The sequence below is a fragment of the Filicampus tigris genome, chromosome 21 (genome assembly GCF_054856515.1).
Source record: "Filicampus tigris isolate MCC_2025a chromosome 21, RoL_Ftig_1.0, whole genome shotgun sequence".
In the NCBI taxonomy this organism is placed as follows: Eukaryota; Metazoa; Chordata; class Actinopteri; order Syngnathiformes; family Syngnathidae; genus Filicampus; species Filicampus tigris.
Genome location: NC_141237.1, coordinates 10758511 through 10774464, shown reverse-complemented (window position 1 = coordinate 10774464; position 15954 = coordinate 10758511). Strand labels below are relative to the sequence as shown.

Below are 15954 nucleotides of genomic sequence, written 5' to 3'. Positions count from 1 at the left end.
GTCTTTGATGACATCAAATATAAGTCACTTTTCCTCTAAGTCACTGCTTGTGTTGATCATTTGACCCAGAATTTTGATATTGTTTTAGAGCAGTTGTAGCACTGCATCCAGGTGCTATAATGTTCATTCAATGCATAAACATTTGTCAACACCAGGAGAACACAGCTATTTTATATGAATATCCATATTACAAATACGTTTTGCTCATTCGAACACAATAAACGTTTCTCACACGCAACTTATTTAAGTATTGACATGCACATAAAACCAAAACACATTGCGAGTATCAGAGAGGAAACGATTTAACAAAACGGACCAATCACGCAAGTCTACGTTTCCTGTTGGTTCGTGGAGTGGCGGCTTGCCATTGGACAAAAGGATACGGCGACGGCCAATCAGAACGTGGCAAGTCAGACAAGTGTCAGACCGGGGGAGGCGGTGAATGCTGTGAATAGCGAGCTGAGTATTAGCCTGTGCGAAACCACAAAGCAAAACGCTACATTGCGGTTATAAATCGGGATTGACCCCGAGTCTGTGAATTTGATGACATTGAAACAAAAACTAAATTGTCAAATTAACCATTATTACTAACGAGGCAAACCGTCTTTGGACCATGAGGAAGACTGCATTGCTGCTCATTGTGCTCCTCGGCGTTGCTCACTTTATGACTGTATGCAGATGTGAAGATGGTGAGTTTATAAACCTTATACTCATAGTATACGTTGGCATTTTGTATTAGGAACGCAAATTTCACATTTGATCTTATAATTGAATTAGCCACATTACTGGCGATGTTAGCAAGCTAACGTCAATAGTTTAGCAGCAAAACTTTAGCTTGTTTTGCCATGAAGGGGGAAAAATACCTTATTAAACATTTTATTGTGAGTTTTGACGCCAATTTGGAGAATGGATTGTGTTTGCTAATTCTGTCTTGCTTCGCCTGCGTGCTCCAGACGAATTCGAGGAGCGTGACGATGAGGAGAATGAGAGTGAAGAAGTGGAGGAAGGTGACAACGATGATGACGACACAGAAGTCAAAGAGGAGAATGGCGTGCTGGTTCTTACCGATGGCAACTTTGACACGTTCATGGAGGGCAAAGACACCGTGCTGATTGAGTTCTATGCGCCATGGTACTTACTAAACAAAAATACACATGCATTAATCTAAATAGGAATTGGTGGCAGGGAGTTTGTTGACGTGATACATTTGAACGTTACATAGTGTTTGCATTTGCACATGCACTTGTGCTTTTATTCAAAATTTATCATTTAGTTTTATGGGATCACAGGGGTGTGATTTGATACAGGGTATTAACATTTACGAAAGTGTTAATGACTCGTCTTGCTTGCTTATGGATTACTGTGCCTGTTTGTTAAGGTGGTGCTCTTTTTGTGCAGGTGCGGCCACTGTAAACAGTTTGCACCAGAGTACGAGAAGATCGCGCAGACCCTAAAGGAGAATGATCCTCCCATCCCGGTGGCTAAAGTGGATGCCACGGAGGAAAAGGACTTGGGGAGCAGGTTCGACGTGTCGGGCTATCCCGCCATCAAGATCTTGAAAAGAGGCGAACCCGTGGACTATGATGGAGACAGGACAGAGATGGGTAAGCGATATATATGTTTAACGGAGACATATTATGCATTATTTTCTCACTCTTCTAGAGAAGAAAAATAATTTCAACTCATGTAGACAGCAGTTCACTGCACACTATACTGTGTGTGTGGGTGGCTTATGGACATCACCACAATACAACACTCCAGGATCAAAGCGGTGCCTTTATGTTGGCAGCCTGACAACAGCTCCTTGAATTTGTCATTATCTCGGCATTTAGTCATTTGTCCCCCATCTTTATTTCATCTTCAGCTATCGTGGCCCGTGTCCAAGAGATTGCACACCCTGACTGGAAACCTCCACCTGAGGCCACACTGGTGCTGACCAAGGACAACTTTGATGAGACTGTCAACAATGCCGACATCATCCTGGTGGAGTTCTACGCTCCATGGTGAGTTCCAGCCGCCTCTTAGTTTTACATCTGAAGATTAACCTCCTCAAAAGTGGTTCAATTTACAATAAATACAAATGGCATACATCGGCACAGTTAGGAATTGACGAGTAACTCGGCAATGGCTTTTGATTCCAGAGTAAAAATACAATGCTATAACTTGTATTTAACATATAACATATTTAACTTCTCAGTACACTATGAGCAATGCAATGCTAATTGAATTGCACTGATTATGAAATTCCCAATCACATGTTTTGATGCTACTTCCAGGTGCGGACATTGTAAGCGTTTGGCTCCCGAGTACGAAAAGGCAGCAAAGGAATTAAGCCAGCGCTCTCCGCCCGTCCCCCTCGCCAAAGTGGACGCCACTGTGGAGAACGAGATCGCATCCCGCTTCGACGTCACCGGCTACCCCACCCTCAAGATCTTCAGGAAGGGCAAAGTTTTTGACTACAACGGGCCCAGAGAGCAGCACGGTACGTGGCATCCGTGCTACACGGCGCTCTCGAACCGAATCGAGGTTTGCGCTTAGTTGCGGCTTTGCCTCCTTACCTGCAGGCATCGTGGGCTACATGGCCGAGCAGGCGGGGCCTCCGTCCAAGCAGGTGCAGGCTGCCAAACAAGTGCAGGAGCTTCTGAAAGATGGCGACGATGCGGTCATTGTTGGCATCTTCTCCAGTGAGCAGGATGCGGCGTACGAGACCTACGTAGAGGCTTGTGAGTAGCACGCCTTGCACTAACTCACAATCACCATAAACACTCAGGTAAGGATATTTTATTCCATTTTTTTTTTCCAGATCCATACCAGTACGGGTACTCACGGATAGAACTTGTACAATTAACACAATGACAGTTGATTTTGAGCAAAGACGTTTCTTTTATTCCTGATAAAAGGAAAGTCTCTAAAATAGTTAAAGTTAAAAAAAAAAAAGAAAAAAAAACAGTAAATGCAGGCTTGTTTTAGACATTAAAGGTTAAGACACATATCAGCCTAATAATATGACTCCTCTCTGCTGTCTGTGTGGCAGGTCACTCACTCAGGGAAGACTTCACCTTCCGTCACTCGTTCAGCTCCGATGTGGCCAAGCTGCTCAAAGCGTCAACTGGTCAGGTGGTCATCATTCAGCCAGAAAAATTCCGCTCCAAATATGAGCCGGCCTCTCACTCTCTTCCAATAAAGGTACTGACGATCCCCACCTCGACATTTGCAGTGGTGTAGAACTGCACTGTATCATACTGGCTTCACCTGACATTTTGATGCCTCTGATAAGCTTAACTACAATTATTTTTTTTGGGACCTGCCAGGACTCCACATCGGTGTCGGATGTGCAAGAGTTCTTCAAGAAGCGTGTGATCCCTTTGGTGGGCCACAGAAAGCCAAGCAATGATGCCAAGCGCTACACCAGGAGGCCGCTCGTGGTTGTGTACTACGGAGTTGACTTTAGCTTTGACTACAGGAAAGGTACGTTGTCTCGCCCAAACCTGCTGTAGTAGTCAATTTTCAACGACGCTAAAACGAGTATTGCGCGTGTTTAGCCACACAGTTCTGGAGGTCCAAGGTGCTGGAAGTGGCCCAGGACTTCCCTGAGTACACATTTGCCATCGCTGACGAGGAAGACTATGCGGACGAGCTGAAGAGTCTGGGCCTGAGCGAGAGCGGCGAGGAAGTCAACGTCGGTATTCTGGCTGACGGCGGTAAAAGGTTCGCCATGGAGCCCGATGAGTTTGACTCGGACGTGCTCAGGGAATTTATTATGGCTTTCAAAAAGGGTGAGTTTTTTTTTGTTTTTTTTTGGACTAACATAACAGTATTCCTGTCACACAGTGATAATCATGTGCATCTATGTCAACAGAAAAGTTGAAGCCCATCATCAAGTCCCAGCCCGTGCCAAAGAACAACAAAGGACCGGTGAAGGTCGTGGTGGGAAAGACCTTCGACGAGATCGTCATGGACACCCAGAAGGATGTCCTCATCGAGTTTTATGCTCCATGGTGCGGACACTGTAAAAAAATGGAACCAGAGTACTTGGCTCTGGGCAAGAAGTACAAAGCTGAGAAGAACCTGGTGATCGCCAAGATGGACGCCACCGCCAATGACATTCCAAACGACGAGTACAAAGCAGAAGGTTTCCCCACGATATACTTTGCCCCGAGCGGTGACAAACTCAAGCCTGTCAAATTTGAAGGCGGTGACAGAACAGTGGACGCCTTGAGTAAGTTTTTGGAAAAGCATGCCACAAAGTTGTCACACACTAAAGACGAGCTTTGAAAAGCTCACGTACGGACTCAAACTGTGCCGGGAAAAGTCCCACCAAGTGGCGCAGGAGCATGTGCGAAGGTGAAGGGAACCCAGCAATGTAAAAGTGTTACTGAGTTGTTATGAGGATTACAGAGTTCATCCATTTTAGTTTGTTCATTTTTTTTTTTCTGCTTTCTGAAAAGCATGTGAGCTCTGACGATTTTTAAATAAAACAAAAAGATGGCTTTGTGGGCCAACGCTCCATTGTGACTCGTCTTGATTCTACTACAAAAAACAAATGTTACAAACTGAAGTGCTTTAATTGCATTTTAAAAGATTTTTTTTTTTTTACATTTTAGTTGGCAACTTTTAATGGCAGGTTGGTCGTTAGCTTGATCGTATAAACACTACTCTATAGGCAGCAGCATTTCTTAGTGGGATGCTAGGAGTTAGCGCAATTATCTGGCAAGGTCACTGCCTTAGGAAAGTGCATTATGCATTACGAACTATGAGTACACATGCTGTTCTAAAAACGACAAAGTATAATGGACTGATGCAAAAGTCAGATCTAGAAGCTACACTTGTTCTGATAAAGGCACTTCTTAAAAGGTTGGTACTTGGAACGGTTAAAAAAAATGGGGGATTTAAGAAAACTCTTTCGTGAAGCGCTGGTGGAAGGCGCTGATCTTCTGCAGTACAATCTTTAATTTCTCAGTGGGTGGTAGGATGGTCATCCTGGACAGAGGAAGACAATGGTCGGTTACTGTTGCCGTTGTTGGGGTAGTTTTTAGTGCCACCTGCGTGTGTACTGACCTGAAATGGAAAGTTCCTTCTCTTTGCCCGAAGCCGCTACCTGGCACAAGGCAGATGCCCTCTTCTTCCAGCAGCCTCATGCAGTAATACATGTCAGGCACTTGGCATTCCTCCTGCAAAGTCATCAGGGTTCTTCATAAATGGTATACACGTTAAATCTGAAACAATGAACACACCTTGGCCTTGTCGATTGCCTTCTGAGGTAGGGTGATGCGGGGGAAAGTGTACATAGCGCCCTGCACGGGGTTACAAGTGATACCGGGTACTGTGTTGAACATCTGCTCAGTCATCCTGGCCTTCTCTGCCAAGGCGTCCAACACTGCAGTACGTTCCTGCGGGGACATTTCAGGTTGGCAACCGTGAAAATGTACGTCAATTGGTGAGCATTTTCCAACCTGTACAGTATTGATTTTGTCACCCTCTTGTGGCCAATGCAGGTATGAGCTAAGTGATATCATTTCCAGAACAATATCTTTGTATGTGGGAACTCTACCATGATGATCGATGCTGTTAAAAATGTATTAGTTAAACAAAAATATGACAGGCCACAGTCTAACGAGGTCCAATAAAAGCTGTATCATATTCTGCCTTTCCAAAAATGACACGGCTGAAAACTATGGCCACAACACCTGATAGTTTGCCAAGTGCGCCCCTCAAAGGATATTGGTGGTAGTACATGTAAAGTATAACTCAATGCAGTTGCTAAAGTTCCTTCACTCTTACTTTGGATGAGAAATAATTCAAACTATTGAGTATTCTCACTCTTCAAGCTAAATAATGCATCCATACGCAGTATATACCACACATCCCGCTAATGGACCACCAACAGCATCATTATAATGGTTTTGGAGCCATACTGTACTTTCAGATTACTATTGATCCGATTCACTCAAACTGCATTACAGCACTTTGGAAATGGATTTCTCAGTCTCCCAAAAACATTTTAAAACGCTGCACGGATTGTGATCAATGCGTAAAATATATGTATGTACATTCAAACCTTCATGAAATTGGTGTAGGAGGGCTCATCAGGCTGAGGGGGATTCACCACCAAGTCAAGGAGAGCCTGCCCGGGGACGGGGGGACATAGGCGCACTGAAACCAGTTTGAGGAGTTGGGCCTTGACCGCCGGGTCGATGTTAACGATCTCCATATATCCTCCACGGAATCCACACCTGATAGCCACAGAAACAATGGTGAATGGAAGCAAAGTACACCTAAGATGGTGCTTTTCCAGTTGAATGAATGTGAAATATGAAACAGGATTAATCTCTCTAACTCAAAAATGTTGTATGGCAACAACACTGAACGAGGATTGCTGCATCTGTGTGATCAACCCTTGCTTGGCAACATTTTTGCATCTAATTGATATGTAATCTATTGCACTGCTCACACTGTGGCATCTACAATGATCAGTATATGTATAATTACATTTTTGGAACCAACTGTATTCCCAAACAGCAAGAGTAAGTTTCCTGAACAAGACAAGCAAGTGGTAACTCACTCGCCCATGTAGCATTTGGAGGTAGAATGAAAGGAGGCCAACTCTACAGTACTCGAGTACTCTGGTCCCATCTCAAACAGCACCTTCTTAAAGGAGTGAAACTTGCAGCCTTCTGCATACACGTTGTCTTGGTAGACCTAAAAACAAGTGAACGCAGTTAAGCATTGCGAACAGCATTGATCAAAGAAAAGTCTTTATGCATAACGTTAAAGGACATTTTCATCATTACTTCATCAGCCATGAGGAAGAGGCGCTCCTCTTTTGCAAAGCGGATCACATCTTCAATGCACTTCCTGCTCTGGACCTGACCTGCAACACGGGATACGCAGATTTGAGAAGGAAATTGATGCTAGCTTTTTATGTAAAATAAATAAATAAATAAATAAATAGACTAACTTAATTAACCCTTTCATGCACAGTGGTCACTACAGTGGACAGCTATTTAAAAGTTGCTTTCGCCTATATCATTTAATCTAAATTAAAAATTTTTTTTAACCCTTTCATGCATTATGATTTGATGTAATTATTTGAAATATAAACATGTTTTTTAGATGACTAAATATAGGCGAAAGCACCTTTTAAATAGCTGTCCATGTGCATGAAAGGGTTAATAGTCAATTTATGTAGAGTCCACTATACAATATGTACAAACTAGCATAATTGCATTCAAAATTTCGCCCAATGTAAGTGTGCGCGTCACAAATGTCAAATACTAAAAAGGTACCGGTGGGATTTCCGGGGTTGATGATGCAGAGCACACGGGGACTACAGTGCTCCCTCGCCGCTTGGAGGGCCCTTCGCAACTCCGCCACATCCAGGCTCCAACACTTGTCCTCATCCAAGTAGTAATTAATCTGCACAGCGCCCAGGTCTGCGATGGCGGCCGAGTAAAGTGGATACTGGGGGATGGAGATCATCACTCCGGTACGGGTCCGACCCTCGCCGCACACCATCAACTTCAGCATGGTCTGGCGATGCAGAGGAAACCACATATATAAGCACATTTTCTTCCAACTGTCCCAATACTTTTGTCCACCGACAATTGTGCACTGACATTAGCAAACAGTTAACAGGCGGAGTGAAGACACAGATGTGCAAAGTACAGCAGAGTTTATAATCAACTACCCTGGAAGAGGAATGATTGATTGTGCTGTAACCATAGGAACCATCCATGTGACTAAACGATCACTTTACTGGGAAAGTGACATCGAGCAAATGACTTCATACCACAATGGCATCGCTGGCTCCAGTGGAAAGGAAGATGTTATCCGGACTGGACTGGATGCCGCCATCCCTCTTCTCGATGTAGCGTGCTACATCCTGACGGATACACTCGATGCCCTGGCTGGCGCTGTACGCACCTTGAATGAAAATTAACTTCAGCGTTCCGATGGATTTCTCGTTTAGTCACTCAGCATGTGGGTAAATTATTAGACGAGGGCACCAATGGAGAGTAGGTGGCGCAAATGTTGGTTGACTTAAGCGGGGAGTGTTCTGACCTATACTGTGACCTCCGCAGGCCTCGAGAATCCGCTGTGCCCGTTGCTTGGCGTCCTTCGGAAATGCGTCGTCCTTGAGGAGCTCAGGATAAGCGCACATAGCCAGAACCTGTGCAAGACAAACAAAACATGTTTACACACAAAGCAGTGGAGTGCACATAAACCTGACTCGCCCGTTTTATTAAATTGCGCAATCCTTGAAAGCGCTTGACTATATGAAGTGCAAGTTGCCCAACCTGTCTGAAAAACGTGATTGGCTTCTGTCCCATTGCATGGGCGTCTCCTATGTTGGCCTTAATGACTTCATTGAAAGGTTTCTTGGCACCCTGCATAAACAAATGCAACACAAACAAAGTACAATGAATCACACTAAGAATACAAGTAACGCTGACATGCACAAAAAATTTCCGCCAAACTGCAGTTTGCTGAAAAAAAAAAAAAAAAAAAAAAAAAAAAGGACAATGCAGACATATTGCGAGCATCCGTGCTTAATTATAATAGCACATAAAATCAGTTGATACTCTATTATGTCATTCTACTCAACTAGCAGAGTATAATCACCTTCTGTCTTATCACTTCTCTGGAATAAGATCATTTTACCCGTTTTCTTAATTTTTTTCTCCCCCCCCCCCGACAAGATCTCAAACTGGCTTCTGAGGATCGCATTCCAAATCGTGACGGTTATCACAGCAGAAGCACTTAACGTGCCGACTGAAGGCTGCCCATTATACGACAGCACCAGACATTTGTCAGCGGCTGATGGTACGGCATGCAAATCACCTCGGACGTATTTGTATTCATCGGGCAAAAGCGACATTTACTCTTTACGCTTTTCATAGACTGATGAGACACAGTTGCCAAGCAGAGCTGCAAGGATGACGTGGTTTCCTCTAAAAAAAAAAAAAAAAAAACGCTTTGTGGTGAATCAAATTTAATAATCTTCCGCCGTTTTGGTTTGATTTTCCTCCCCCATCCACTTAGCATTGATCTTGAGCTCATCCTTTATTTATTGTCCTCTGTGTCCTGATTAGACCTCGTGAGCTCTGCTTTGGTTCCTGCGTGTCTGCTTATGGCTGCCAACGTGCTGCAGCTGCTGCCGTTTATCAGATGATGCAATGTGACAATGGACTTTGCAAGTGGCTTCTCTGTCTAAAGAGACTTTGTCTTCGATGTTAACATGTACATCTGTAAAAAAAAAATGGTCATTTGACGTGCTTGCTTGGAGGCTTGTAATTGTTATTAGGAGACAGTTACAGTAAATGCTGCTTTACAGCTTTGAGTGTCTGGGAAGAGACGCCCTATTGCATTGCATAATGCCGTACTTAACTCATTCACTGCCAGACATTTTCACACCCTCTTTTACTCTTACGTTTGGAAAAAATTTGAAAAAAATATAAACAAGTTACCTGGGATTGAGTGGTTGGACTGTGAAAAGATAAATAAATTCGTCAATGGCAGTGAATGTGAGTGAGTTAAAGCGGAAGTCAACCCCCAAAAATTATTTACAAATACAATAATATATTCTATGCAGCCCCACTAGTCTAAGCACAGCATTCTGATTGATATTGTGATGGTGAAATATGAGTTAAAGAGGAAATCAAGCAAAATCCACGCCTTTTTAGCCATCTCAGGGGCGGCCATTTTGTCACTTCTGTCGACTGAAAATTACATCACAACTACTCAGGACTCAGGTATCGACCAATCAAGGCTCAGCTTCAGAAAAAAGGTCAGCCATGATTGGTCGTTACCTGAGCTATGAGCAACTGTGATGTCATTTTCAGTTGACAGAATTCACAAAATGGCCGCCCCCAGAGATGGCTGAAAAGGGGTGGATTTTGCTGCTTAACTCATATTCCACAAACGCAATATTAATCAGAATGCCGTGTTTCAACGAGTCGGCCTGCTGGGAACATACTCTTAAAAATAATGTGTTTGTGTTGATTTCCACTTTAAGTCGTAAAATCCACCCGTTTTTGTCCATCTCAGGGGGTGGCCATTTTGTCACTTGCTGTCCACTGAAAATGACATCACAGTTGCCCATGCCTCAGGTAAACCAATCATGACTCGGCTTCAGAAAACAGGTGAGCCGTAAAAGATTGTTACCTGAGCCCCGTGATGTCATTTTCATTCCACATATGTGACAAAAATGGCCGCCCCAAAATGGCAAAAACCGGTGGATTAACTCTTATTCCACAAACGCAATATTAATCAGTATGTCATGTCTAGACTAGTGAAGGCACATAGAACATATTATTGCAAAGAATTTTTGGGGGTTGACTTCCTCTTTCAAGGCTGACGCTGACCTCAGCTGAACTCATTCACACATGGCTTTCATTTTCAGTTCAAGTCAAAATTTATGGACTTATTAAGGCAGGCGAATAAACTTCAAAACGAAGCAGATTTTGTCATTGTGGAAAGTGGCTCAAAATCGAATTGATTGGATGCCTCACGTTTCTTCTTTAGCTGCGCGCTGCGCATTTACTCAAGCTACAAAGAAGCTGCTGTTGCCGGTTGGAGGAGGACAGGAGCCACCAGGCGCTGATTACACAACGCAGACCTGTGAAGCAGGCAGGCCAGCGAGGCAGGAAACAACGCTGCTTAGTTTACATTTTAGTATATATCTTACTAAGCACCTTTCCAGACTGACTGACCTGATAACGCCAAACATACAATATTGTCATCAATCACATTGAGTTGCTTGCTTTCCAAAAGCACTTATTGACACTTTGATGCCACATATGTGGGCCAAGGTTTAGTCAGGCCCATAAATGCCAGCACACATGCAAACATTTACACACACACACGTCAAATCTGCTGAGCTGCCATTAAAACTGTTTCCAGTCCGAGATCTGGCAGGAAGCTCTCGCTCAGATGACAACTTCAGCATCCAGACCCTCATGACCAATAAAAAAAAAAAAAAATATATATATATATATATATATATATATATATATATATATATATTTTTTTTTTTTAAACATTTATTCATAAGTAAAACTTGACTTAAAGCGGAAATCAACCCAAACATATTTTTTTCAAGAATGTGTTCTATGCAGGCCCACTAGTTGACACGGCATTCTGATTAATATTGCGTTTGTGGAATATGAGTCAAGCATAAAAAACGAGCTTCAGAACACAGGTCAGCCGTGATTGGTAGTTAGTCGCCCTGAGTAGTTGTGACGTCATTTTCAGTCGACAGAAGTGACAAAATGGCCGCCCCAAGAGATGGCTAAAAATGAGTGGATTAACTTTTATTCCACAAACGCAATATTTATCAAAATGCCTTGTTTCAACTAGAGGGCTGGAAATAGAACATATTCTTGAAAAAAATGTTTGGGTTGACTTCCACTTTAAAGAATTGAAGCTCATGCCTTTTAGTCTGGTGACCTATTTTTTTTTTAGAGATTCTTTTGTGTACATTTATGCATTGTATCTGGGTATTTGCTATCAGGGATGGGCATAATGACTGACTAATGCAATTGACCGGTGATGTCTTGCAGCAATTTATGCAAAATGAAGTGCACAACGTGGCTGCATCAAGCGGACGTGCCTTAAAAAAAAAAAGAAAATGGAAATCATTTAATGTTATCCATGTAAAGATAAAAGAATGCTTTTCTTTTCTCTCTACGTGGCTTTCAATGAAGCTCCTCACAGACAAAAAAGCAATTGACGCATGCTGGGCCTCACAGCAAGAGTGTCGTCCAATGAACTCTGCTGGTTGCGGGGAGGAGAGAGCTGCGCGAAGCCAGTGAGACAAAAGAGGCCAGAGAATGTTCCCTCACTTCTTATGTAATAACTTTTCGAGATAGACCACATCCTCCTCCACGACGCTGGACTCGGCAGTCAAATCAGGCTAAAGCGCTTAGGGCGTTTAGAGGACGAAAGACTGCCGGGAGTGTTGCATTACAGCCTTTTAAAAGTCTCACTGTCACGCCTGCCTAGGAGAACACAGTGGATCCATATCCACTGGAGAAAGTAACAGGAGATGTTTATGCACTGTGGGTGGAAAAAAAAACCCAAGTCCAACATCACTTTGGACTTCAGTCTATCTAGGTTAGTGACATTGCCAGCGAAAAACTGTACATGCTCAAAAACATCCATGGTCACAGTTCCTTAAATGTATCTAATCAAAGAAAACATCTGAGCAGTACATATTGACATAGCAAACCTACGCACCTGATGTCATCACCAATGCAAATTACAGCTTTGAGGGAGCATATTTGCCTGCTATCTACTAGGAATCCCAAGGACACGCAAGAAAAACCAACATTTTAGTCCTTTTTCGGTGATGTTTGGCTTGCAAATCAAATATTTGAATGGAATAGAAGACAGTGAATAAAAGATCAAGGCTGTTTATGGCCTAGAAGTGTTTCTCATAGAAATCCATCAATTTATTTCCTATACTGCTTACCCTCATTCGGGCCATAGGCAGGCACGGGGCCGATTGCCGGTTTTCAAAAGTCCATATTTTAATAACCGCTCTTACAGTCTGTCAATGGTATGAGTGATTCTTTTTATTTTTGACTTGACGTCTAAGCAGGACACAATATGATTGGCTTCTTGCAGAGTTGAGTAAATAGCCACCTCCTTGAATTAATAAGGGGCCAATCGTTTTTTTTCCCTCCCTCCTTCTCAGCGAGCAGAGAGAGGAAGGGTGAGCAGTTACGCACAGAAGAGGACAAGGAAGTAGGGAGACAAACTCCAACATACTTACACGGATGCCTTTTTGCTCTGTTGATTACTGTTTATTGTCCTTAAAAAAAAAACCATGGTGCCAGCAGGTACTAGTTAGCCCCAAGGTCAAAATGAGCAGCTCATGGGTCTCCTCATGACTTACTAGGAAGAATTAAAACGTTAGAAGAATGCTGACATGTATTTATTTAAACTCAAAATGGCACATGTTTTTTAATGTAACATCAAATAATCCATTTTTTTAATTAAAAATAAAATAGATTGAGTATAATTGGAAAGAAATATTTTAATTCATCCAAATACGTATTAAAAAATACATTTCAGAGCTGCTTTTTGCAGCAGAGTTCACCAATCTTTTTGAAGCTGTGGGATACTTCTTGCCTAATGATTAGTGCGAAGGGCCACCAGTTTGATTTGCAGAACAGATTTGCTCAAATTACATTTAATCATATTATTATTATTATTATTATGGATAGGGGAAGAAAAACCCTTCACATTCATGTAAAGACATTCATTACGTTAATGATTTCGCACATCAATTGGAAAACAGATTTATACCAATATGCAACACTTTATATAATTCCCTATCATTGTTTACATTTTCAACATTTCAACAATCTCACAATGCCCCATCACTGTTGAACTATTTTTGGAACAGGCCCGCAGGCTACTTATGTGGTCATTGAGGGCTGCCTGGTGTCCGTGGGCACCACGTTGGTGACCCTTGGACAATAGAATCTTTAATGAATGCAACATTTTAGCATAGGTTAGTCATATCCCACGAAGCGTTCCGATTTACCTCGTTGCCATAGGAACGAAACGCCATCGCAAACCAAAGACACCCTGCATACATCACAATTAGTTCCGAGAGCTTGACAACTTTTGACGTAAGCGTATACTTCCTACTTCACACTTATGCAAACAATACAGCTGACGCGTGGCAATCAATAAAAGAGCGGGGAATGTTTTTGAGTGGTACATGCTCAACAAATTGAGTCTCGTCACCCTTGACTTTTTATTACCTCTTTGAGCTCTTTCTCGATCTTCACCGCCCGTTGCACGATGGCCCCACGAACCGCGTACTCCACCCGCTTTATGTTGGGGTTCATAGTGTCCAAAGTGAGCACCTTCCCCAGGCAAAACGCCCCGTTGACTTCCGTCTGAGACATTTTGTGGACGCCGTGCAGGACTTCTCGCTACCCGAAACAACAACAAAAGACAAGCTGCGTGAAATCAACCGGCCTCGCGTACGCAAGGAGATACACGTGAAAACGGCTGTTTACCGGTCGTTCAAATCCGAGAAAGGGGAACGGGCGAAGGATGAGGGTGGCGGTGGTGCAGACGTCCCTCTCCACAACTCTTCTGAGCCTCAAGTGACAGTTGAGCTTGTTGCCTTCTCAAGACTCATACTGACACGCACACACACTACGCACGCCTTCACACCGCTGAGCGCGCGGTTGGTTGGCGTCTTCCTAAACTTCAATGCGGCGTGTGACGCCTTCATGGCCCGTCGGAAAACAGCCAATCGCGCAAAACGCACTTACAGGACACAGCATTAGGCACAGTTTCGCTGTAAAACGAAACCCACTTTTAAAAATCATATAGCAAGGCTTTTATCTTCATGCGAGTTTTGCAAGTTTTATTTTTCTGGAGCAGATGTCCCTAAAATTTAGGTCCGTGCTGTATGTTAAACACACGAGGAATTGGGATTGAGAATCTCATGTACTAACATTTCACATTTCTATAAGGTGTGCAATGGTATTGTACCGTCTTTTGCTTTGTGAAAATTCTCTTTCAAGCTCTCTGTATGTGTTGTGTCGCCATAGACAACATGCACAGTACAATACAGGGCAAGATATGAAAAGACGAAATCCCTTACATGAGATTGTGTCTTGAGTATGAGTTTGCTTCTGTTGTGGGTGAGTGTGCAGTGTTCAGAGTATGTGACCATTAAATCTAACACAGATGTCCTGGATGGGGCGCAGGAAAGACATTTGATACCCTGAAACTAAAAACAGGTTGGCGCATGCTTGCGAGCAGCATCGCACAGCACACAAAGTGTTCTATTGACTCACTGTAAGGCCAAATTGCAAGGATATCTATCGCAGCTAATTTTCCTCAATGGGCAGACAAAACACATTTTATAAATATGTAGCAAACAACTGCTGCCATGACTGCTAGGCCACATATACACTTGATGTACACAACATTAGGTACGCAAGAAAAACAATGAGCTACTGGGATAAAAGCAAAACATCAAGAATCTAAACAAACACTAGAATTAGGAGCACAGACTTTGTCAACTGACAACAAACCGCAAGAAAGCAGGGAACTAAATACAAAGAAATTGACGAGCGAACGAGGAACACCTGGACAAGACAAAGGGTTGGAGGGAACTGATTGGCTAACACTCGGGACTGGGATGACAAGCACAGGTGGACCCAATAACCTATGTGACGGCAAAGGAAGGCAAGGAAAAACATGAAACTAAAGTCAAAAACCAAATTCAAAAGACAGACCATGACATTTGAACTAATTATATTTTACAATTTATAATTATATAAAAAAAAGTATTCATAAAGGCTTTATGATGGCGACAGTTTGAGCCGAGAACAAATTTCACTTTAAAGGATTTTTTAAAAACTTACGCCAAGAGTGGTCAAAGAACGGATGCGCTCTCTAAAATATCACCCATCGTTATATTACCGTTTATCAATATCAGTGAATACCAAATCATTAGAAACAGCTCTCAGTATGATGTACTGCAGATTACTCTAACGTAATGTTACTTAAGTACTTTGAAGCCTCACATACTTTCCTGTACTTGGCGTGACCTGGCACATTATGTGTTGTAATGGAGAAGACTCCTGTATACATGCAATGTGTTGACATTTAGAATGGCAAATGATGGAAGTCAGCAGGCCTTTTGGGATAAGCGCATGATGCACCACAGTTCTATTTCAGCTTCAAAGGGGGTGTCACGAACATGAGGAAGACACACTGAAACAGTCTGGGGAGTAGGAAGGTCACTCAACTTGCGCTGGTTGACCGTGAGGACATTCAAAAACCACAAAGATGTACAAACCATATGTTATTTAAACACGACCCTTTTGCGTAAAGAAACCTTTGACACATCCTCAGATGGTACGTGGAATTGGTTCAACAATAAAATGACAGTTTGATAGTGTTAACAAGCCACCA

At 42.8% G+C, this 15954-nt stretch overlaps 2 protein-coding genes across 2 annotated transcripts; one reads left to right on the top strand and one right to left on the bottom strand.

The window, feature by feature from the left end:
• The first annotated feature begins 414 nt into the window (after window positions 1–414).
• pdia4 (protein disulfide isomerase family A, member 4) lies at window positions 415–4507 on the top strand. The gene is made up of 10 exons (XM_086020941.1): window positions 415–689; window positions 954–1131; window positions 1399–1604; window positions 1865–2003; window positions 2277–2482; window positions 2565–2723; window positions 3035–3186; window positions 3312–3468; window positions 3543–3776; window positions 3860–4507. Exons 1-10 carry the CDS (start codon window positions 614–616, stop codon window positions 4273–4275), a joined length of 1923 nt encoding a protein of 640 aa, XP_085877067.1. The 5' UTR covers window positions 415–613; the 3' UTR covers window positions 4276–4507.
• Window positions 4508–4546: 39 nt separating this feature from the next.
• LOC147127570 (alanine aminotransferase 2-like) lies at window positions 4547–14286 on the bottom strand. Its single transcript, XM_086020942.1, has 12 exons — window positions 14037–14286; window positions 13776–13949; window positions 8298–8387; window positions 8062–8170; window positions 7790–7923; window positions 7287–7530; window positions 6792–6871; window positions 6563–6699; window positions 6059–6233; window positions 5235–5390; window positions 5059–5171; window positions 4547–4980 (listed from the first exon to the last, which is right to left on the bottom strand). Exons 2-12 carry the CDS (start codon window positions 13920–13922, stop codon window positions 4890–4892), a joined length of 1476 nt encoding a protein of 491 aa, XP_085877068.1. The 5' UTR covers window positions 13923–13949; window positions 14037–14286; the 3' UTR covers window positions 4547–4889.
• Window positions 14287–15954: the final 1668 nt, after the last annotated feature.